A 24,817-nucleotide genomic window follows, 5' to 3' on the forward strand; every position below is an offset into this window, starting at 1 on the left:
CAGGGTAGCCAGAAACGCTATCGGCATCATAAAAAAAATATGTTCACATACTTATTTAAAAATTAGATCCTGACGGCCGGAAATTAACTTTCGTTGGTAACTGCAACCTGAGACAGTGCTTTATTTATAGTGGGGTTTGAATTCAGATGCGGAAAATGGCCACTGATCGTATTGGAGGGTTCCGGATTAATTTAAAACACCTAGAATTTCTTAACGTGAGCTGACATCGCACAGCACAGGGGCGTTCTTTTTTTCATTTCACCTAAATCGAAATGCGGCTACTGCCATCAGGATCAACCCCACGACCTAAGGTTCAACAGTCTAGGGCCAAGCAAAAACCGCAGTGAATAAAAAGTGTTTCAATCCCCCTCAAAGTGCTAACGCTATCTTGAAAGACAATCATACATTTTACGCACAGCCAAAGTGCCGGTCCTTGAAACGTGCGCGGTGGTGTGAACAAGCATGGGCAGAAACGCGTAGAACGAGGCATATACGTGGACAAATCTGTGCTCAAGAAGAAAAAAAAACGCGCAAACATGCGCATACCAAAATCATGCAAAGCTAGCGCACGCACGGTCGCATCCCCTTTGCCAAAACAAGTACCGACAGCGACAGAGCAACTCACCGCGGCGACAACAAAAGCGCCTTGAACGCTTTTTATAGCACTGAACACGAATACTGCAGCAGTACGACAGGTCACCGTTCCAGCATTATATGCTTCAGATAAAGCACGAGTACTGCTTACCTTTTCAGATGACTGCGTAGTCGTGCAGAACGCTGTTTGCCTTCGTGTCCCGGGCACTACACCAACCAGTGAGAGTTCAGCACGAGTGCTACGTAGCCGGCACACTCTACCACGTAGTCACACAGAAGAAAATATTCCAGGCCTTATTTGGAACATTTCCACCGCGACACTGCCCGCGCGTCTTTGTGCCTGGACACCCATCCTGGACTACACAGAGAAGCGCACAGACTGAAAAGTTAGAGAGACCAGAAAAATTACCCTTTGCCTCGAATAGGATACGTCGACAGCACTGCGCGATTGTGCACCCTTGTGCAAGAAGAAACACACGCAAACCACAACACAGTTCACGACGGCTCACAATCCAAGCAGCGAATTGTAGCAAGCCCCGAAGCGCGACGCACGCGACGCAGCACCCGAACCGCCATGAGGGTTATACAGAAAAACAGCTACCGGCAGCCACCTGGCGGTGACAACCATTTTCTGTTTCGGTTTCGTTGTGAAAAAGCTTGTATCCTACTTTTTATTTTATTTTTGGTATTTTTTTGGGTATTCAGTCGTATCGGCATCCACAGAAATTGCAGCGATATCGAGCAATTACCAGTGGTAGAAACGCGCGAATTAACGACCTGTTGCTCGCGCTGCGGTTGAAAAATGCATGAGTTCTCACGGCAGTATCGCTTGCTGCTTTGCTCATTCACGAAATTACATGCCGATTTCTGTTTGTATGGGGAAGTTTTTTTTTTATATTGATCGGAGATCAGCAAGGCTAACAAAGTACCCAACGTAGCAGTCGTAGAGAGCAGGTTGTCGTAAAAACATGGTGACGCTATTTGATCGGCAGCATGACGTGCGAGGCGGCAGCGTTGAAACGCGCGTCGAGAGAACAAGCTCCATGGTATATGCTTTCTTGAGACTACAGTGAAGGTGTGCATTTCCTATAGTGGAGTTCTCTCATCCAAGGTGAAAACCAAATCAATTCTTGGTATGAAATATGCTGTGTAATTTAGATCCTCATATTGTGTTTATATATATCTGCATTTCTGTTTTGAAAAACAGTGTTGTACTGGTAATTGTGTACCAAGGTGCATGTATAAGAGTGCTGTAATCAGCCTTGTCGAAATATTCTATGTATATATTTGTATTCGTAACCCTTCTACAAAGAAGCTGTGTGGCCAGCTATGTGCTTAACAATTTGTTAATTGAATTAGTAATGTCTTGAAATGCGCGCTCAATAAAATTTTCTGAATGAAATTGAGTGTTTGGATTCAGGCATGCAGGGCTCTGCAAACCTGCAATTTATTATTTTGTGAACAATGAAGTTAAACTTTTTCTCAAATGTTTTGCTAATGGTAATCTAAGCCCAAGTATATAAGTCGTTACTTTTTAAAAAAATTTTGTGAAATTGTCAAGTCAACAAATGCACGTGTAAAAAAGAGATATTTGTCTTGCAGTTTTTATTCTAACAGCATAAAGTGCCAAGTGTACGTTTGATGGATTTGACGCACTGAGATTGTTAGTGCATTGATGAGTTTCATTTTGTCAACCATATAGGCACATGCATGCAGTATCTGCTGCCGAGCATCGGCCATTCAAATGCAGCCATGGTTTGTGCCATGCCAAACAAGTAGGTACAGTCGCGGGTAAAAAAGATTAGCACACATGACGGAACACCAGAGGGCCGGAATGACAACGCCTGGCACTGCGGGTGGCGGAGAGTCTGATAACGAGAGTGCCGGGCCGTTACCATTCTACAGTATTAATGGGGTCTGCCACGGACAGTAAAATTACTGCGGACTGCCACGGACAGAAAATTAGCGGACTGCCACGGACACCAAAATTACTGACTAAAAGCAGCGCTATCATCTATTGTTCCCGCGAGTTCCTTTTGACAAACCATCGCGTACATAAAAAAACAGTCACAAAAAGAAGCAATCTTTGCTTACGATAACCGAGCCAAAATAAATTCCGCAAGCACAGTCACGTAGGGTCGGCACATCAACGCTCGGGCGGTGCACGCTTGATAAAGCTTACTTCCTGCCGTCCCCCCTAGGCTGCAAACATGGAAACGGCCCGTTAGGCAGTTCTGCGTACCGCAGCGCCGTGTGGTGAGATATACGAATTCTGATCGCCAGTGATCTGTGCTAATATTTTTTGCTCGCGACTATACACATCCACAGGCTCCCACCGTCGTTTCCACATAGTCCAGTGTTGCCTGCCAGGCCCATCGAGATAATTACGATGGATACCACCAAGGCCATCCCGTCCCATCGTGTTCACTGAAGTGTCCAGCGTGGTTTCCATTCAGCCCAATATTGTTTACTGAAAGTGCCACTGCAGCCACCAAAATTTCCACTCAATCCAGGGTGGCCCAACGTCGCCATTAGTGCATCCAGCATCTCTCCCATTCGCTCCACCAGCACCCAACGTGAAACCAACACTTCCAATCGGCCCACCGTTTTTTGCAACGTGGAAACCAACACTTCCATTCGGCCCACCATTTTCTCCAACGTGACTTTTGCTTGAATTTTCAACAGGGGAGCGTGACCTCAGAATCTTGAAGCCTAGTCACAAAAAAATATAAGGGAAAGCATCATGAGAGATAGGCCCTCGCGTGACAAGACAGCGGTAGCTCTTAGCCGGATTTCGGTTTCGGTTTCGCTCTCTTATTGTGTTGTGTCAGACGACCAACACGGCAACGCTAGAAATTTGTCAAGCGCACACAGGCCATGGAGCTTGGAGATTTGTATGTGCCGAGAGGTCAGAGCCTCAGTGCCACCGTGCTTCGTGAAGTGCGGCTGGGGCGCCTGAGCTGCGCAATGAAATGCTGCGTGCCGGGATGCAGGATCCGTTCGGAAGAACGCCGTCCTGGGGGCCTTATCAGAATCGCAAACAGTTAACTCTTGCTACTGTCACTAATGGCAGCGCCTGCCAGGTCGCAGTAATGAAAGCTGCATTATTCTATAGGACGGTATCTGCCATCGTCTTCCGACAAGGGCAGCCAGTTCTCGAGCAACGGCGTGAACCCACATCACCGCGTCAACTCGGAGCATCGGCTCCGAAACCGACAAATAAGCTAAAGTCGAGGGCCGGGAGACCCCTCGCAGGGGCAGACGTAAAGCCGCCGGCACTCTCTCTCGACAACGAGAGAAATAATTTACTTCTGCATTTCACGCCGGGACCGCGTACGTGCGCGAGCGTATTCGGCGCGACTTGTGCCTCGAGAATAGCGGAGAACGGCAGGCCCATGGGCGGGCCGAAGTCCGCCTGCCCGAGAAATAGTCTTGCGCAGCGCACCGGAGCGCTCGTTAAACACGCCCGTCGGCCGTGAGCGCTGTGGAAGCCACTGCGCCCTTTTTAGAGGCTCTTTTTCTTTGCCTACTCTCGATGCGCTGAAATAAACGCTTCGTATGTATGTATAACGACGAAAAGAATTCCTCTCCATTCTCTTTATGAACCACAGTTAAACAGTGACGAGGTCGCGGCCGCACGCCGCTGGGAAAAATACTGAATTCTAGTGACATTCAAAGTGGGCATGAGAAATTTGTATTTCTAGCAAGACCACGAAAACGCCTCTTCACGTCGGTACTGGAGAACCGTACACGTGTAGCGTACAGCGGCCTTAGTTCAAATGCGCACAGTGCCCACCGACGAACCCTTTGATGAAATGTTTACTTGATGTTTTCTACAGTGCACCCAAAAACTCAAGAGTATAATCAACAGAAGTGTTGAAACGCGGAGCCTTCAGACAACCTCGAGCTCGGTACACATTCCGCCAAAGCTGCAAGACAGGCGATGCGCTTCTGCGCTACATCTGAGCACGGACGTTCACTAAAAAGTGCCGCGACCAAAGCTGGCTGGCAGTCTGGTAACTGTGGAGGGCCTATTTTGAAAGAGTCAGTGCGCGAAAGGGCCCTCGGCAGCGGCGTCAGAGGAGGATGGCTTGCACAGGCTGATCGCGTGACGTGCTCCCTCCTAGTTTTTTTTTTCCTCCATCCCTAGGCCCATGCTCCTTGCGCCGGTATGCACTTCAGTCTAGGAATTTTCATCAAAGTGCGCGAGGATCAGAGGGGACTTTAAACGATGCTTAAGTTCTTTGAAAGGTTCCGCTTCCGGCGCTTCCCATTTAAATGGTAGTAGGCCTGCCTTTGGCAGTTGAATGAGAGGATCGGCGATTCACGAAATGTTCTTGAAAAATCGTCATTAATACGACCACAGTTTGAGGAATGAGCGCAAATCTTTCTTATCGGCCGGAAGTGGAAACAGTGCGATAGCAGCTATTTTCTGCGGGTCTGAGCGTACTCCCTACTTGCTAACAATGTGGCCTAGAAACAGCAGCTCTTCATAAGCAAAACTGGCAATTTTATGCTTTCAAGGTAAGAAAGGATGACTGGATTGCCTCTACTACTTTTCGAAGCCTCTTTAGGTGCTCTGCAACGTTCGAGGCGAAGGTAACCACGTCATCTATATATACCAGAGAAATTTGCCAATTGAGAAATGGCATCACTTTGAGCTTTAAGAGGCCATCCGGAGCGATCAATGCGGTCTTCGAGAAATACCTGGCTTTGGAGAGCCGGTCTTGTTTGTCGTCGACGCGGGGGAGGGGGTAGACGTCCTTCTTTGTTATGTTGCTGGTGATACTGGTGTTGGTGGTAATCAATGCAGAATCGGAGTGAACGGTCTTCCTTCCACCCTAGAACATCCGGCGCCACCCAGGGGCTCTTTAAAGCCAGGATGATGTCTTCACGAAGCGTTTCTTCCACTTGTTCAAGACGTGTATCCGCTGCCTGGCCTCGATGACACGCTGGACATCCTGAAGGGGGACCGCTCTTTTTCCACCTCGGATCATCTCTCGGGAAACTGGCAGGAAACCGTTCACCCCGACGACGCGGAAAAGACTACGTTTGTGACGCCCTACGGCCTCTACCAGTTTAACCGCATGCCCTTTCGTCTCTTGAGTGCTCCGGCCAATTTCCAGCGCCTCATGGACCGCGTTTTGGGCCATATGAAGTGGACGATGGCGTTGGTCTATCTAGACGACGTAATTTTCCATGCGGCTACTTTTGACGAACACCAGCGACACTTCAAACTTGTCCTCGAGGCCTTTAACTCTTCTAGCTTCCGCTTGAAGCCGAAAAAACGCCTCTTCGGTTTCGCGGAAGTGGCATACTTTGGTTACGTTTTCACCCGGCATGGCATTCGTCCCGATCCGTAGAAGATGCAGGCGCTCACGGCTTACAAAGCTCCCACCACTCACAAGGAGCTGAAAAGTATCTTTGTATTTGCCTCCAATTTCCGTCGCTTCATTCCAAATTTTGCCACGTGAAGCGCTCCGATGAGTACCATGCTGAAGCAGAATGCCACGTGGAGCTGGACAGCGGCCCAACAGCTCGCGTTCCTGGATGTCAAACATGCCCTCCCCGAACTTCCTACGTGGCTCCATTTCGATGAATCGGCCCCAACCATCCTCCACGCGGATGCCAGCCATGATGGATTCAGCACAGTCCTCCTGCATGGAATACGAGTCTGCCGACCAGAGGGCCCTTGCTTATGCCAGCCTCCAGCTCTGATATTGAACGCCGCCGGCATTCTTTCGAACTGTAATGCCTCGCCGTCGTCTGGGCGATCGAGAAGTTCCGACCCTACCTATATGGCCGGAACTTTACTATCGTAACGGACAATAACGCGCTCACTTGGCTGTAGTGTGTCAATCATTCTCATGCAACGATTGCGAATGCAACTTCAAGAGTACGATTTTACAGTAGTGCATCGACGCGGTTCTGCCCGTTAAGATGCTGATTTCCTGTCTCGTCACCCTTGTTCTGTGACATACTTAACGGATCGAGGACTGCGCAAGCTCAACATCCCAACACTGCTGCCATAATTCGCTTCTTTAGGACCACTGCCGGCCGACGCCACCGCACACTGCGCCGGATATATGGGGCATAGAATACTGTATTGTTCCATGTGAAGCGGCTCCGTGCTCGATCTCCCGTGCGGTTGCCAGTGGGGCCGGAATTGCTTCGATCGCAGGTCTTGCGCGGCTTGCACGACGCTTCCAAGGCGGGTCATCTTGGCAGCGGCAAGACCTATGCGGGACGGTCGGAGTGCTTTTGGTGGCCTAACATGTTTTGGGACGTCTAGCAACACGTGGCATGCTGCCAGACTTGCCAGTACAGGAAGGGGTCCCCGAGTTCCAAGGCCACCGTTGCGGGCTTTTCGCCTCCGTGTTTACCTTTGCAGTTGGTTGGACTCGACTATCTGGGCCAGTTTCCAAAGACGCGCGCCGGCAGCCAGTATGTGCGGGTAGCAATCGTCTACTCCAAGTGGGTCCAAGCACCGCCAATCCCTGACACGTCGTCCGCTCATGCCGTCTTGCTTCTAGAACGGCATCTCGTACTTCGCCAAGGTGTGCCCCCTCGCCTCATCACGGACCGTGGCAGCTGCTTTATGTCTCATGAGTTTGAGCGAGCCCTACGCTCTTTCGGCATTGCGCATTCCACCACGTCCGTCATCCATCCGCAGTGCACTGGCCTCGTGGAGCGCGCCAACCTTACCCTCACAGATATGCTTGCGTCCTGCGTCGCTGCGTCCCACACAAACTGGGGCCGTTTTGTTCCTGCTGAGACTTTCGCCGTCAACACTGCGGTGCAGGAAACTACGCACGTGACGCCGCTCTCCGTCGTCTATGGTAGAACGCCCTCCATCCCCCTCGACGCACAGTTAGGACTGTCCCGCCTCACTAAATTTCACCGACATTCCGCCCAACGGCTTCGTCCCACCCCCCTCGACGCCCACCGCAACAATCTCACGAATCACGCGGGTGCGCAAGTGGTCAATGAGGCCGCTCCACCACTTGCCTTCTTCCGACCCGGCGACTTGGTCCTCGTTCGCCGCGCCATCAGCGCTATTGGCCGCAGATCGAAGCTTTTGCCCCGGTACCGCGGACCTTATCGTGTCGTCACCAGGCTCGATACCGTGACATACCGCCTCGAAGATCTGCCAGAGCATCGCCCATGCGGTGTGCACCGCATTTTTCCGGGGCATGTGTCGCACATGAAGCGCTATGTCTCCGGCGCCCGCAATAAGCTCGACTTGGCTACCGGGCCCCGTTGGTCGGTTGCAATGTCATCGGCAGCGTCGACGCTTAATCCTGGCTCCATGCCTTCCTCAAAGCGTACAGCTCCATAACGGGGACCTCGCAATGTGCGCGCGTCGCCTTGAAGAGCGCCCACAGTAGGAGGTCGCGCTGGTCCCATTGGATTGAGGTCCGCCTCCGGTGTGACTGCATCGCTTCGGGACCTCATGACCGTCGGACGGCCTCCCCCGGCTGGGATTTTTGTTCGGTCATTCCCTGTGGAGTCTGTGCTTTCGTGTTTGAGTGTGTTCGGGCACACTTGGTGCGTTTCCTTACCCTCCCATCTTGCCCCTCTCTCCTCACCCCCCCACCGGCGGAAAGATCTAACGGGCGAAGAGGAAGGCACCCTGCCGCCACAGGACAGGCACGAGAACAAAGCGCAGGGTCGAGAGCGTGTTGAAGAAAACTATCGGCAAGAGGACGCTGGTCTGCGGTTCGTCGCAGAACTGGGTTTCGCTGTCTTGTGCCGACCAACGCCGTAACAATATCTCGTCACAGGAAGGAATTGACGTTGATCTGATAGCATACCGATATTCTTCACTGAAGTTGGTCAGCAGTACTTCAGCTTGGCCATTGAGGAAATGTGCGATGCCTCTTGCGATGTCGATTCCTCGGTCACGAAGCAATTGCATGTTCCTCTCGATAGTGGCTTCAGCGTCATTGATTTCCGTGACGCCTAAGGTGATGATGACGCTTGAGCGAGGTGGTGAGCTCACTTGTTCCTCCAGGACACACTGGGAACGTTATCTTCCATAGAGAGAGAGAGAGCGAAAAGAATGGAAAGGCAGGGAGGTTAACCAGGAAATGCGCAGTTGACTTCCCTACACTTGGGGAGGGGAACAAAGGGGAAAAAAGGAAAAAGAGCAGCAATGAAATGAGTTTTCTAAGTGTCCAGCGATCACTATGTCACGGGGACAGAGGGCGCGCACTGAAAACGTAAAGATTATAGACGGGAATACAACCCCGAGTCCCTTAAAAATATCAGGAGCGCTTTCACTGCTTTCCTTTGTGCGGAAGGTTGTGTCCAAGGGCCCAGAACGTTGGACTCTGTTAAAGGACGCGAGTCCAAGCTGTACAGAGTAGCAATTAGGAAACCGCGCTCTCGCTCAAAACGAGGGCAGTAACAGAAGGTGTCCGATCGTTTCATCACAACCGCACTGGTCATACGCTGAAGAGTCTGCCATTGCGGTGAAATGGGAATAGGCGTTTGTGAACGCCACTCCCAGCCACAAGCGGCACAACAGCTTAGCATCACTGCGGGGGAGGCCAAATGGTATATGATGTCGAAGCAAGAGGTTGCAGTGGTGCGAGCGGGGTGTCCAACCTCCAGGGGCAGACGACGACGTTACAGTCAGGTTTTGGGCGGGCAGTTGAAGGTGCCTTGCTGCGTCAGCTCTTGTCACTGGTATGCGGACACTGTTGGTTGTATAGTGAGCCGATCGAGCAGCATCGTCAGCTAAAGCGTTACCAACAATGCCGCTATGGCCTGGTACCCATTGGAAGATGATTTCATGATCTTGTTCGATTGCCTGGTGGTGCAGATATCGTATCTCAGCTACAAGTTGCTCATGGTCGCTATGTCTCAAGTCCGGTTGAAGACATTGTAGGGCAGCTTTTGAATCACAGAAAACAGCCCATGTTTGAGGTGATTGTTGCGAGATATACAGTACCGCCTCAAGAAGTGCGGCCAATTCTGCTCCAGTAGAGGTAGTCCGATGCGAAATATGTTGGTGAATTTGAGTCTGTCGCACAGGAACGACCACAGCGCAAGCAGAACTAGTAGAGGTTACTGATCCATCCGTATAGACGTGAATACGGTCCCAATATTCGAAGTGGAGCATAGACAGTGTCAGTTGCTTAATGACTGGCGTCAATAAATTTGATTTCTTCGCTATCCCCGGAATAGCAAGGCGGACACATGGGAGCCGCATACACCATAGAGGAGAGGGAGGTAGTGCTGCCGGGGTGAACTGTTGTGGGATCGATGACTGTTGCGTTGTTATCACCTTTGCAAATGCAGAGTGTGGTCTCTGCAGTGGCAGAGGCGCAAGGTGACGCTGTGGAACCTTGAAATATGACGTATGTGCATTCGCAAGCAGTCTTGGACAATATAACCAGAGATCGGGTGGTCTTTGGCGAGTGCAATGCTACCCAGTGTTGATGCGCTCCGAGGGAGACCTAGGCAGAGTTCTCATCGAAGTGATGGCCTCGTCCGTCGAAAGCGTGATCAGCTTGGATCGCAGTTAGATGACCGCCTGATGCTCAGTAAGGAAGTCTATGCCCAAGATCACTTCGCGGGAACATCGCCGTTGCACAACCAAGCTCGCAGCATAGGTATGGCCCTCGACACTCGCTGACGCTGTGCTTCATCTCCATAGCCTAATGATGTGGCCCCCTGCGGTGCCAATATGTGGGCTATCCCAACCGTCATTTTCCTCAGATGCGCAGCGAATGTTCTATTCATCGCCGAGTAGTCGGCTCTTGTGTCGACTAGAGCGGTAACTTTCCGGCTGTCGATAACCAATTTAAAGTCGGATGTTCTGGCTCTTGCGTTGCACGTCGTCCTCGGCATCGGGTCACGGCTTCGTCGAGTGCGTGAATCGTGGGTAGGGTGTGTAGATGCTTTTCTGGGTGGCCCGTAGTTTGAAGGAGGTGCGCGTCGTGGCCGACGTGGTCACTATGCCATTGCAGGATTTTTGGCATTTCAGTCGTGAAATGCCTAACCTGTATAGGTTGCGGTCTTTATTTTCCCGTACGGAGGCTGGAAGGTCTTCCTCGTACCGCGGATGCGTACCTGCGGCGCGGCGACGCAAAACGAGAGGCTGATGGCGATGGTGAGCGCGAAATGTGGTTCCACGCATAGTGACCTCAACGCAGGTAGTCGTTGATTTTTTGCCGACGCTGGTCGAAGTGTGGTCGGGATGGGTCAACAGCAAAGCCACAAAGCAAAAACCGATACGGTGGTACGGGCAGAGGCGACGAATAAGGCCGGCTTCACCGCAATAGAAGCACAGCGTGTGTTGTCGGAAATACTCCAGACGTCGTGTTTCCTAAGGATTGAGCATCGTTCGTAGGTTGGGCGGGCGGAGGCAGGGCGGCGGCGTTCGGGAATAGCTGGTTCACGTCGGAGAGGCGGGCATAGGGTGTGTCTTTGGCGCTATGGATTGCTTACTACAGGAGGCGTAGCTCAAGGCCAGATTTTCAGCTTGAGGGCAGCTCGATGACGGGCAGCCAGGCGCAGGCTGCACTTCTTGGCGGACGATTTCTTCAAGATTCGGTAGTTGAGGCTGGTTTGAAAGATAGTAGCAGGTTACCAACCGTTCAATTTCGAGGATGACTTTACGCAGGTTTCCTGCGAATGCTGTGCCATTCGATAAGGTTCTTGGGAAATGGCAGGCTTCTGCTTCAAAAAGTTTCTCAATGGTGGCTGCTTCGCTGGTTAATTCAGCTACGTTCTTCGTCGGGCTGCCGGGAAAGACCAACGAAAAGAGCCTTTTTAGCACCACGCATCGAAAGCTCCCCCTTCTTGCCTTGCGCCCTGTCAGTTCGACACGTCTAAAAATGCTCTTCATGTTTTCTACGCATGCGGTAACAGTCTCATTGTGGTGCTGGATGCGAGTCTGTAGAAGCACCTGAGCTCTTTCTTTCCTGACGGTGCATGTGAAAATCCTCGGGAACTCCCGCTTGAACGATTCCCACGTCGCTAGAAAAGCTTCCTGGCTTTCGAAGCCAATTCTGGCTCTTCTTTCCAGGGCGAGAGAAAACGTGCCTTTCTTAAGTCTGGTAATTTCAACTGTTGAATACAGCAACACGGGCAAATTGTTCCAGCCATTCTTCAGGATCCTCGCCCGGAGAAGCGTTGAATGTGTACGGTAGCCGGGTCAGGCGAGAAATAAAGGGGGCTGGTGTCGTAACCATGGCTGACGCTCGCGTTAAGGTGTCCTTCTTACCTGCGTGCGGTCCTGTAATAGTCGGGATTTAGGTGAACGCCTCTCGAGACGACTGCTGCTTCGCACTTCATGTTTAGTTGGGACGGCTTCTGCGGCTTTCTTGTGATCTACTTCTTCGAGACAGTTTGGGCTACTTTGGCGGCTCCCAGACGGTGAGGGCGACAGAGACATCCGTTAGCACCTCCTCCTCTCCTGTGGTCTCGTAGTGGTGAGTGCAGTGTAAAGAGCAGGAAGACAGCGAACAAGGCTTCGAAGCAAAACTCTTCAGTTGGGCTGATTTACGGTCGTCGAGCAGAATCCCCACCGCTCTTAGCGGCGCTCAATTTAAAGCTGATAGCAAACTTTTGAGATCAAGCGCGAAAAGTTACTAAAACATTCTCGAACAACGTAGAATCGGTTTCGCCCGGTTGGGACCTAATGCAACTCCTAATCTATATAAACGATCTGTCTGCTCCATCCCCGGAAATGTCTCTTTAAAGCTTTTTGCTGATGATTGCATACGTTTTAAGACCGTAAATAAAAAGAACGATCACTACATCTTGCAAAATGGGCTTCTAGCTGTTCATCAGTGGTGCGTAAAATGGGATATGCAACTAAACCTTGATAAAACTGTTCTCTTACGCATTTCGCGCAAAAAACATTTTATTTCTTTCTCTTACACCCTGAAAAATCATATAATCCACGAGGTTACACAATATAAATATTTAGGGGTAACGTTAACTCATGACTTAACATTGACTTCACACATTGCAGACATTTGCTCCTCGTCTGTTTTTAAGCTTTGCTACTTAAGGCGGAAGCTTAAAGATGCCCCAAGTAAAGTTAAACTCCTTGCATACTCAACATTCATTAGGTCCAAATTAGAGTTCGCTTCGCTTTTATGGGATCAATTCATGAAGAAAGACATATACAAGATAGAGGTGCTGCAAAGGAAAGCGGTTAGATTTATTTATAACAAATACAGGAGGTTAGACTCACCTACAACACTAATGAAAACCAACCATATTCCATTACTTGAAGTACGCAGAAAAATTTCCCGTCTGTTGTTTCTGCATAACCTTTCAACACATAAACTAAACATACCCCGCTCCGTAATTCTCAAACAATTGTCGCGGCGAACACACCATTCACGAAATCATTTGTTTGAACCCATTTTTGCAAAGACTGACTCATTCAGGGACAGTTTTTTTCCACGGACTGTTTCCGACTGGAACTCTCTTCCCGAGGCCATTTTCCAGTCCTCAAATTTTAGTAAAGTTCTTGAGAAGCATTTTCTTGAGTGAATGAGCGTTGTATTTTGTTATTCTGCTCATTGTTTGTAACCCCATGTATTTTCTTAGTATTTGTTATTTTCAATGTCTTGTATAGACCCTCCTGCACGGGCCAATCTATTGGCCTGCAGTATTTTTAAATAAATAAATAAATAAATCTGGTCGTGTCTTGCATCGCAAACAAAATGATAAGCAGCTTGCCGGCAGCTTTGAAGAATGAACAAACACTGAAAAGATTCGCGGCAATATATTCACACATAGGGTAATAAAACGAGCACCTTTTTCCAGCGTTCCATTTTGCTGACTTCTTTTTCCGTCTTTGAGGCTGGTTCAGATTGTTTTTTTTTTAAACTACAGCGAACAAGAAATATTTTGTTCTCAAACCAGGGTGTAAGCGAGTAAGTGCCAGTAAATGCCAGTAAGTGGTTCGACAGGTGGCATCATAAATTACTGCTTTCCAAGTCACACGTGTACAAAATACGAGAAGAAAGCACGAAGCACGATATACATAGTTGCAGCGCTTCCCTTCAGTTTTTGCGAGATGAATACGTGCGAAAACTGCGAAATAAAAGTAAAAGGGGATATTGTACCATAAAATGCAACGTGTGTCTCGAACATAATGCAGTAAATTTCTTAATCGCATTGAGACCAGCTGTGTTCTTAGGGAATCATCTTCTCAGCGCTGCTTAGCTCAGTTGGATTCGAGCTCTGGGAGCATCAGGATAACTGTCTTCGTGAACCACGTGATGGTACAGATGTCAGGACACGCGATGGTGTCAACACTGGAAAAAGGGTACACAGTCAAGTTCTGTGCTAAACTAAGCAACCTGCATCCCTAAGCCTAACAAGTGATTCAACAAGCCGACGGAAAGTTTGTTTTGTCCTATTATTTTGCTTCAATCTAGGTGCAGTCATACAGGAGTGCCGGCAAAACATGAACGATGAACCCTGCCCTGGATGGCTAGCAAAGGAAGCGAAAACGTGTCTCTCGTTTGTGATCTTTTGAACACCGACAGAAAAATTAGTATGAGTACGATAGCAGAGACTCTCAATGTTCCTAAACCCACATAGTCGAGACTCTCAGTGTTCTGAAAACCACTGCGCGCAATACCGTTAGCGACAATTTAAACATGCGGAAGTTCTGCGCCGAGCTGGCTGCTTAACTGCTGACCTATGACCACAAAAACAACTCAGAGGTGATCGCGACTTAAATTTGGAAGGTCTTGAAACTGACCATCGTTTTTCGACAGTGTCAACATCGCCAAAAAATATGATTGTTAGATTTCTACCTAGAGATGGAACGCCAAAGCTTCGAATGGAACCGCTTAGAGTGTCCTGTGCACAGGAGTGCAAGAACGAGCACGTAGAAAAGGAGAACAATGCTGATTGTTTTTTTTTTCGACGCCAAGAGTATGCATAACAGCGAATTCGTACCCCAAGGACAAACAGTCAACGCTGCCTACTACGTGGATGTCCTCGATGAAATAGGGTCGTCCGAACGTGAAAAGAGATAGCCGATACCTGCCATTTGCACCCCGCACCACGACAATGTTCCCTGCCACCCCTATCTGCTCTTCCAGGAGTTAAAGGAAGAAACAGCACGACGAAACACGGGCACACGAAGAAACGATACATACACGAGCGCTGACTCTCAACTGAAAGTTTATTCTGATGGAAAGACTCTTAAATAGAAAACATGAGGGGGTGGGTGACAGGGCTGCTCCAGCGATAACCGGCAATCAGTGTGATCGCGTCACAAGATGGCACAAAAACACAACAGGGAACAAAAGAAAGTTATTAAGGCGGAAGCCTTTAATGCCTCATCGTGATAAGGAGGAGCTGTCGACAGAAATGTCACGCTTTTAAATTGGTCGAAACGGTCGCGACGTCACAGTGCGCGAATTTCAAATGGGGCCAATTGTACTTTGGCTACTAACCATGCAACCAATTAAAGGGATCGTATAGTGATGCTCGAAGTAAGTTTGACTGAGTTCAGCTTATTGCTTAATTAACCAATTAGTCTAATTAGCCTTTCTAGTCAGGCCAGATAAATAAATAAAACCGAGTAAGAAATTGGCCGCGCTTGGGAATCGAACCCCGGTCTCCGGAGTGCGAGTCGAGCACGCTACCACTCCGCCATGCCAGCTCGATGCTTCAGAATGAACAAAGGTGCGTCTAGTGAATACGGTGTCTTCGTTCACTCCCATCTTCCTCCCTTCCCGTTACGGCGAGGTTCCGGTGTCCACCGACATATGTGAGACAGATACATTTCCTTTCCTCAAAAATCAATTTACCGACGAGCAAAGCGTATTTGTCCGCGTTTCAGAATGGTCCACATTCTCGTGACGTCACCGCACGCGAATTTTGACGGGTGTCCACCGAAATATGTGAGACCGTTACTGTGCAAATTCCTTTCCTCAAATACAATTTTCGACTAGTGTCTACTGAGATATGTGAGACAGTTAACGCGTAATTTCCTTTCCTCAAATACAATTTTAATTTCTTCATTACGGCCCCTCTTTCTTCTTTCACTCACACTTCCTCCCTTCCTGTACGGTGCGGCTCAGGTGTCCACCGAGGTGACAGAATTAAAGCCCCATTTGCTTTCCTTAAAAAGCGTTGCATTCAAAGGGCTGCGCATCGCGCCGAACGGGTGGTGGCGTTCCTTGGACTCCATGGCAGCGCTACAACACGCTGTCGCGTTCCACTCCTAAAGGCGAAGCTTAAGCGTCATTAATTGGCAGTTAATTAATGCACCAACAAAATGTGCAGTGAACAATCGCGTAGCAGAATGCAGCACTCAGGCTTTCGCATTTCACCACTTTAGCCGCTAATGTTCCTTGTAATTTTTTTCCTATTTTTTATCTTGCTTCTAGTTCCACACCACCTTTTGGGCACGTTTTTTCATTTTTTATATTTTTATGTTTTCACCTGTATAATTTTCATCTGTTTCCTTCATAGTTTTTACCTTTCCCCGCCCTTTTGGGTACTTTTTTATAGTTTTTGTTAATGTTACCTACCTGACCACCGTTACGCGGCCCTTTACATCGCTTATAACTTTCTTTTGTTCCGTGTTGTGTTTTTGTGTCATCTTGTGACGCGACCTCACTGATCGCTGGAGCAGCCCTGTTTGTTACCCACCCTCTCATGTTTTCTATTTAAGGGTCTTTACTTTCATTTGTTAGTCAGCGCTCGTGTGTGTGTCGTTTCTTCGTGTGTCCGTGTTTCGCCGCGCTGTTTCTTCCTTTAAATGCATTACCAACTAGCCCGGAACCTTGCTCTTCTGCTCTTCCAGGTGTTCCTGGCGAAGCACAACTTGGGAAAGCTGCCCCCCAGTGTGCAGTGTGTCTTGGCACTTTTTTTCCGTCCCGAAAAATTAATACCGAGCTGAAAAGCACCAGTTTTGGGGTTATCAAACCCATCTAAACCGCTGCGACAAACACTCTTAAATTCCCGTCGAAGCGTTGCAGGATGTGTAAATTGCCTGACATAGTCGCTTGGAAAAATATGTAGATGGCAGATGGAACTAATTCGAAGTACGGGGTGTACTTCAGGCTTCGAAATATTTGAGACATTTTTAAGGATATCTTTATTGAATGAATTAAACTTTTATTAAAAGGAAAGGAGAAGGTTCTAGGCAGCATTTGGGAAATTAGGTAGTATAGGCTCTCGGTGCGGAAGTAAGTTCTTATTAGTGGTTTTCAGAGCCTTGAAGGCGCCGCATTGTAAGTCAGTCGACCTCTACTACACTACTCGAAGCAGGATTCTGTACGGGCTGCCCAGGTATAAGTTTTCTTCTGGTCATCTCAAAGACATCGATATGTTGAATCAACCTTATTTTATATGTATAACTGCATCACTTTCCAGACACGCCCTGCGTACTCGCATCAAGGATACGATTGAGTGGTCGGAACGACTAACCACTTCCCTCCGCCCGGCTTTATCTATGAATTGTTTTCACAGAAGGGGAATTAGGGCGCCATCAGTCAAAACGATTCTCGTCGTACTAGCACACCGCTGCCATTCCTTGTTACACAAATTTATGCACAGGTTTTTGCAAGAAAAACTGCTGGAATTAGTTCAAGCATGTACTTCTTCCTTTTTTTTTTTGCCCTTGTCCTCTGCCTGCTTACTGAGGAGAAATGCGACACAAACAATCTGCTAGTCGCACTTGCAAGTGGTCCGGTAGCTAGGCTTAAGCGCCTACCTGGGGGCAGCCCGTGGCTGCGGCAGAGGCGGTGGCGTCGAGGGTGCCCGTCCAGGCCTCTTTGGGCCGCGGGGGCCGGAAGCGAAGCTCGCCGACGGGCGGCTCAGCGAAAGGGATGCCCTTGTACTGCTCGACGCGTCGTCCGACCGCATGCAGGATCGTGCCACGCATACGGCCCCCGGCGGTCTGCCTGACCACGTGCAGGTCGCTGGCCACAGCCACTCTCAGTAGAAGCAGCAGGAATACACGGCTCGCCATGCCTGCGTATGGAGATTGTGCGACCGTCTTAATTTCGGGGCGTTAATTCTCATTCGACGGGTTACAACAGACCTCGATGTGAAAATACCGTTAGCGACGTTGGCTTTTAGAGGCATGTAGCCTGCTGCGGAAAAGCATAAGAAAGTAAATATAGCGACAATCTTCGTGTAGCGATGACTTCCAACTTGTTTACAAAGAAACCCGCGCTCTATACTTATAGTTTTGCTTATCGTCGAATGTCAAACTATGCAAACATATATAGCAGCTCTTGTTGAAAAGTTTTGAAGCAGAAGAAAACGGCGGGATGAAGACTAAAAGACAAATAAAAGCAGCGCAAGGAGACGAGGACTAGACGAGACAACAAGGACGGCGCCGTCCTTGTTGTCCCGTCTAGTCCTCGTCTCCTTGCGCGGCTATTTATTTGTTCAAGACATGTACCAACACGCCCAATTTTCCACGTTACTGGAAGACAACCACAGCTTCGACGTTATGTTCCTAGTTTCGGAGCTGTCTTTTTTTTGTGTTAATGCAGAGTGACGACCCCACATACTACCCTGATGCACACAAGACGGCTAAGCACAGAGACACAGGTAGATTCAGTTGGAACAAAACGGATATATTCAACAAGGGAAGATGTCGCCCGGACGTGCGGGCCTTCCGCAGACGCGCAGCGCACTGTCACAGGAGGAAGCGATTAAGCTCCCACATCTTCGCCTCACCCTGCCAGTGAATTTCTACCCTTGCGACCTTCCATATCTCTACAAATCTGCCATAAATACAGAGTTTATGGTAGGTGCGCAGCCCTATAGGCTCATGTGGCCGTCCAGCTCAGACTCCGGCTGACAGCACTTTTGTTTTATCAACGGTACTGACTTGAGCCTCCCATTGCTCCTTCCAGCGCGTCTTGAAGTTTTTCAAACGACAATTTTGGCAAAAAGTACCTGATAATACCACCCAACCGGAACACCTACCGATGGGAAACTGCGAAGTATTTGCATGCTGCTAACTCGTAGTTTGGAATAACGAGAAGCGTCTGGAACTGCGCTTTTACGCGTTTGTAAACGCAGGAGAAATATACTGCGAGTGCAGCTTTTTTATACCGACATGATGATATGAGATGGCAATAAAGAACAAAAATTACACCCGGGAACTCATCACGGGAGTACTCTTAATTGCTTTTTCATCCCTTCTCATAAATTTTCTCCTATTTTCCGCTATGTGGCACAATTTGATTTTAACGGATAATTTTCTGGGGGCTGCACTAAAGTTTTCAACTTTGGTTAGTGAATATAAAAAGAAGTGCACTGAAGTTCATGTTGTCTGACGCGACAAATTGGCGTTAGCAGTACTGGATGCAAATTTTACTTTTACAGTGATCACCGCTCCTTGCCTCTTTGTATGTTATTCCTTCCTTGCTTTTCCGTTCCGGGTATACGTGTTTTTCTTGAGGATGAATGTGGATGTTGGCTCGTATCTAGGAGAGGCATTTTTTTCGTGTGTCCGCGAGAGGACGCAACCGCAGAAGGTAATTTTCAAGCTCCCGAACCGCCGAGATTTGTTATGACTGCAGGGAGGCGGAGATCGAAAGTAATTGCTTTTTGTAAGAAGTGGGCTATACCACCGACGCAGTGAAATATAACTGCACGGTGGCACCTGCCATCAATCTGTTTTAGGAGCGCGCCTAACTTCATCTCTCCATCATGGTGCAGCACTGCAGCTATCTGAGAAAATCAATCAATGCCGGGTGAGTGCCTGTAGGAGGTAGTTCCGCAAGCATTACTGACAAAAACAACAGAAAAAACAACAGGATGGAATCAGAATAAAACAAAACGATGAGCGCACGTCGATAGAAGAATAGAAGTTCGGAGAAGTGAAGAGAGCCTAGGGCAATCGCGCACGGTGCCACAAACGTCCGCAGTACAAACAGCGGGCTAGAGCTTCTTCGCTGCTTAGTGACAGCAGGATCGCATCCGGAAGCAATGGGCGAACGAAAGAAGCAATGAAAATTTGATATAGCCAAGCCCCATCTACTCTCTTTTACAATTGGCTGCAGAGGATGCTTTATCTAGAGGTAAATGTTTGAAATTGAGCTTGGTGAACTGGTCGAGGTCGCTGGATACGATACAGAAGGAAAGGGAACGAAGCGCATAATAGGATTCTAAAATCCAACTTAAGGAAAGTATATGGAGCACAAAACACGGGGACAGCAGAGAAGACAGAAACAACAGGACTGGCGCTTTTCAGCGCCAGTCCTGTTTTTTGCGCTGCATATACTTTCCTTAAGATGAGCCACCGACTAGCCCATACCAAAATTTTGGCCTAAATGGCAAGTTTGGTGTGTATATATTGCAAAAAAGCGAGAGGAGCATTCATGCAATCCATTACTTTAATGTTGTGGTCCAGGCCTTGCATGATGTAACCTCCCGTTTCTTCGAAACACTCAGGCCCTTAAAGTGTACCCGGCACTAGGAGAAATCATCGGCATGCTGCTTAAAAGTTGTTAATTTTTAATGCAAAAGTACTCATACGCTCGCCGACACCCAGCAAGAATCTTGCCATCTTTTGATCTTAAGATCTTATGCCGATGCCTAGGTATAAGGACGCCACAAGGTAAAAAATAAAACGCGTCAAGATAAACAACTTAAAGTCGAACCCGCAGCGGCGTAAACAGATAAGCTTGAAAGGTCGGGTCCCAGCGCACGAGGCTGTGACCGCTTTTTTTTAATACGGTGTTTATTACAGTGATGCAATGTTCTATATATGTGAACTATGTAGAAACTACGAAAAAAACAATCGGAGATCAACACAATGCATAGTACGCCACACAAAAACAACCAAGCACGAAAAAAGACGCAACTCAGAGCAGGTCACTACTAAAACATAATGCTGCACATATGAGCAACGATTCAGTAGAAAAAGGGCAATGAGCGTACAGCACTACGAGTGGTTACCACTCAGGTTCTATTTATGTCTGGGCATAGCTTTAGATGAACAATCATTCTGCTGAAGTGGTCTGTTGCAAGAACAGATTCACAGTCCTTCCATCATGCGTGTTTTCCCGAGCATGCGTAGTCCACCGAAAAAACAAAAACATGTCTCAGGATTCATACAAAGATCGCAGTGCAGTGCGGTGTCAAATTAAAGTGTTTTTTTTCCCAATATTTGTTTCAAGACATACCATATGAGCATTGCATCTTTGCAATCAATGAAACAATCCTCAATAATTTCTGGACCATCACAAAGGCGGCTATTTACCATAGGCAATAAACTGCCGTTTTTTCTAACCACTTTATAACAGACAATGTCTCGCTATGTAACCTATAGATGTCTTGGCACATGGCGAGAGGGGAATTTTACGTACTTTCTTAGTATGTCGTTTCCCGATTGAACAAAATTCAAAAAGTGGTACATGGGCGGAGGGAAGATAATGGAAACTAAACCCTGGTACAGCCGTTTGCTGGACTTTACCAAGGGCAGGGTTCATCCCCTTGCACAATACGTGCTGCACATGACCACCCCAACCTCCCCGGCACACTGAGCTCATCTCGGCGCCTGCGCACTCGGGAAATCCCGGCAATGAGGCCACTAACTCCTTAGCCTGAGGATGTAGAAACGGGGCACAGGGGTACCTCGTTGGGAATTTCTCGAAGGAGCTTATGCATTCGTTTGCTGAGCTCATCGTAAACTACCGCGCTGAGCACCTAATCTATCTGCTACCCCATCCATGCCTTACTGCCAGAAAACAGTCAACTTGGCGTCGCCTGCAGACTCGAACGCTGCATACACAAGCCGCTCTTTCTGAAATTATGCCAGTACATCCCCCCCCCCCCCCATTGTGCATCTTGCCCTTCAGGAGAATGGTAAGTTGGGCTAGTTGGAAGCTGCTCATGTTGACAATGGGGGCACAAACAGAACAGGACGAGCGCCTTGCCCTGTTGCCTTCTTTCTCTGTCTCTGTTTTGCTTGCATTCCACAATGTCAGAATGAGCATCCTGTGCTCCCACCCTGAGGCCACCCTTACCCGTATCCTCCTATCATGCCAGGCATCCCCTCCCCACGTCAAACCGGGGCCTCTCTGGACCTGCCCTGTCAAAATGCGCGAAAAATTTTTTGGTCGCGAGAAAAGCTTTCTTGTCGCGCGTTGTCCCCTGCGACAGAGCCTCGTGCCGTGGGTTCTTTGGCGAGACAAAAGTGTTTGAATTGGTTTCTGTGGCACGACAGTCATAATTCCTGCATTTTGTCATGCGAAGAAGGTGCCTGTCGTAGGATATTGTCGCTCTTCAGGTTTCTGTCCCAGGTACTACGTGCGACAGAGAGAGTCGTGCCGCGCGACAGGGCGTGCGTGCCTTGAAAGAGTTGCCGGTCGCGGCTTGAGTCGCGCAATAAACTTCTACACGGCTGTTTTCATGCGACAAAACTGGCTATCGGTAGATCTGTCGCGAGGCACAACAGCCTGTCGTGGGTTCTGTCGTGCGACATATTCTTGTAGCGGCATGTGCCGTGCGATAGATTGCTGTCTGTGGTAAGTGGGTTTTGCTACAGAATGATCGAAATACTGTTTCGCCGTCGTTTACAGTGATAGGCTGAAATTACCAAATGGCTTATTAAACCGCGTTCACCATGGCGAGCCGCGAAGAGGATTCCAATTGCTCCAGTCAATTGGCGACGGCCACCGAGCGAAACGAAGTCTTAATTGACAAACCTGACTCGGGTATTCACCTCGCTTCCCGAGACCTAGCTTTTCGCACGAGAATTGGCGGGGAGGAGAGGCGCCGCTCGCACTCCCTTCCCCTTCGACTCGCATATGTCGGTGTGAGCGAAAAATGACCATGCTCAAGGGTAACGCGGCTTCAAAAGCCGAGGCCAGGTCTCGTGCTCGTACAACATGGTACTTCTCTCTTAACTGTATCATAGGGTCCCGTGCTCCCCCGTGTAGCACTAGGTGCTGTGCTTGACGCTGGAGCAATTCTGCCAGGTGATGTCGCCTCACAAATACGATTGGATGGCGATCATTGTACGGCTTGCCACTCTGTTGAAGTCTGCCGCTTATGCGTAGAATACTGTCGTTTTCAACAAAGCCTGGAGTATCCATCAGCGGCGAGTCTCCTGGAGAGCCATCTCCTTTTTTTCGCACATTGAATTTCCCTCTACAGGTCTTCTCGCTGATCTTTCCCCATCCAGTATTTCTCGGCGTCATCCAGTTTAACTGCCGTCAGTGATCCTTCCTTAGTGCTCGGATGTAGCTTGTTGACGTATCGTAATATCCAAGCTGTAACTCGGAAGTGTCTTGTTGCATTGCTGTATAGATCCGTGTCTAACAGCTGTGGAGGTTCATCGAAACTTGTATAAAGGACTTCCACAGTTTTCTTCTTCTTCTTCCATTGTCGGAATGCTTCATGGTAGCGAGAAGCATGGACCCGTATTTTCAATCACTTTCATCCGGGGCGTTCCTTTCCACCAGGTGGTACTTTCATCAAGCTGATCAGGTGCAACTCCTCTGATAATGAGAACCGCCGGATTATCGGATCCAGGAAAATGTTTCCGCGCTGAGGTTTCGGTGAGACGCTGAATTTCCGTTACGCGATTTCTCGCAAATAGTTTCAATTTAGAGGGCTCTCTCGTGATCAAAAGCAATGCTATTATCGAGTCAATCGAAAAAGGTGTCACTTGAGGTGGTTCGCTCACACTTTTGTGGATGTATCAACTCAGTCTGGCCGCTAAGATACGCGCCGTCGGATCGAGTGCCGGAAGAGTCAGTTGTTTTATTGTGGTGACCCTTGATTTGCTAATCTGGATGCTCGAACTTGTAATCCTATCCGCATCTATTACGCAAATGTAGGCCACTGCCCCGTATGCCACTGGGCTGGTGTCAGCAAATACGCGCAGGACTGTTTTGATGGCATGTTTGACTATGCCTGATTTGTAGGAGAGTTGCACTTGAAATATTTTCAATTTATTTAGTTCCTCGCACCACCGCATCCATTTCGTGTCTGGATCCTGAGGTAGGTTGGCATCCCATTCCACATTTCTCTGCTACAGCTCTTGGATTAAAGCCTTTGCCCGGACCGTGAATGGCACTATCCATCCAAGTGGGTCATGTAGTTTTGCTGTAGTGTTCAGAGCAGCCTTTTTGTACTTGGTCTTGGCTCAGATAGGCTGCTGGACTTTGGGGTGAAGGTGAAGCTATCTGTGCTGGGATTCCATGTCAGTCCTATCACTTTAAGGATCACTGGGAGGTTCCTAAGTGTCTTGCTCGACAATCGTCCGTCGGAAACCATTCGGTCTTTGTCTGGTTATTGGAAGCCCACTTGTGCAGTGTCATAGAGGCCGCGCTGAAGACGGTTCTAGCTTCTTCATAGATCTTCAATGCTCTGTCTTCATTTTCTGCTCCCGTTAAGAGGTCATCCACATACAAGGAATGCGCCAGCTGTGGTTATGTGTCCGGATACTCTTCTACTTTCTTGAAATGATACTGAAGAGTTGCTGTCAACAAGAAAGGACTCGTTGTGGTTGTAAAAGGAACTCGCTTCATTCGCAGTCTGTACTTTGCCTGCTGGTTCTCTGGCACCTGCTTTCTTGTGGTGTCAGAGAAAGCGCAATGCATCCTTGTCGTTCTCTCTTATCTCTATTTGTAAGTATTCCGTTTCAATACCTTCCACCAATGCATTTCTGTTGCTTCTGAAATTCAGTAGCAGTGGGATAAGGTATGCTGCCAAATTCGATCCACTCTCTAGGTTTTGGTTCAATGGCTTTAACTTATGCCCACACGATGTAGAAACAGAAAACAGTCGAAGTGCCTTCACATTGCTCGTTTCTGGAAACCCCTGCTGGTGAAGCATTTAGTAGATGAAGCATTTAGTAGAAGCTTTCCCTGCTCTTCTTTTTGTACTACTGGCTCAGCTATGTCTTCCATGCAATACTGCTTGATGACAGCGTTGTAGGTTTCCAGCAATTCAGTCCTTTGCAGGCGGTTTTTCTATTGGGACAGGCATTTCTCACTGATATCTATGTTTTGCTTCCAGGGAAGGGCTATTTCGTGTCGAAATGCACTAAATCCACAGGTGCCGGTTGCCGAAGACTAGGAAGTGCATCGGCGACCTCCTGCGTGATGGCATTCCGGATCTCAGGACTGAGGACGGGCGGTGACGGGTGTGGGTTAGATATGAGCGATAGCTGCCGGGCGACCTCTTCCCGCACGAAGTCTTTGATTGTGGCTAGCAAGTCGTGGTTGATGCCCAGGCCGGAGATGGA

At 48.7% G+C, this 24,817-nt stretch overlaps 1 protein-coding gene across 1 annotated transcript in view; it reads right to left on the reverse strand.

Moving 5' to 3' along the window:
• LOC149327434 (acetylcholinesterase-like) overlaps window positions 1-23,040 on the reverse strand; it is a 63,517-nt gene extending 40,477 nt beyond the window's left edge. The window contains exons 1-2 of the mRNA XM_089563986.1: window positions 23,025-23,040; window positions 17,309-17,568 (exon numbers count right to left, since the gene is read on the reverse strand). Coding sequence (XP_089420112.1) covers window positions 17,309-17,568; window positions 23,025-23,040 — 276 coding nt within the window. The remainder of the gene's footprint in view (window positions 1-17,308; window positions 17,569-23,024) is intronic.
• Window positions 23,041-24,817: the final 1,777 nt, after the last annotated feature.

This window comes from Amblyomma mixtum, chromosome 10 (genome assembly GCF_055824585.1).
Source record: "Amblyomma mixtum isolate Tamu chromosome 10, ASM5582458v1, whole genome shotgun sequence".
Taxonomy (NCBI): Eukaryota; Metazoa; Arthropoda; class Arachnida; order Ixodida; family Ixodidae; genus Amblyomma; species Amblyomma mixtum.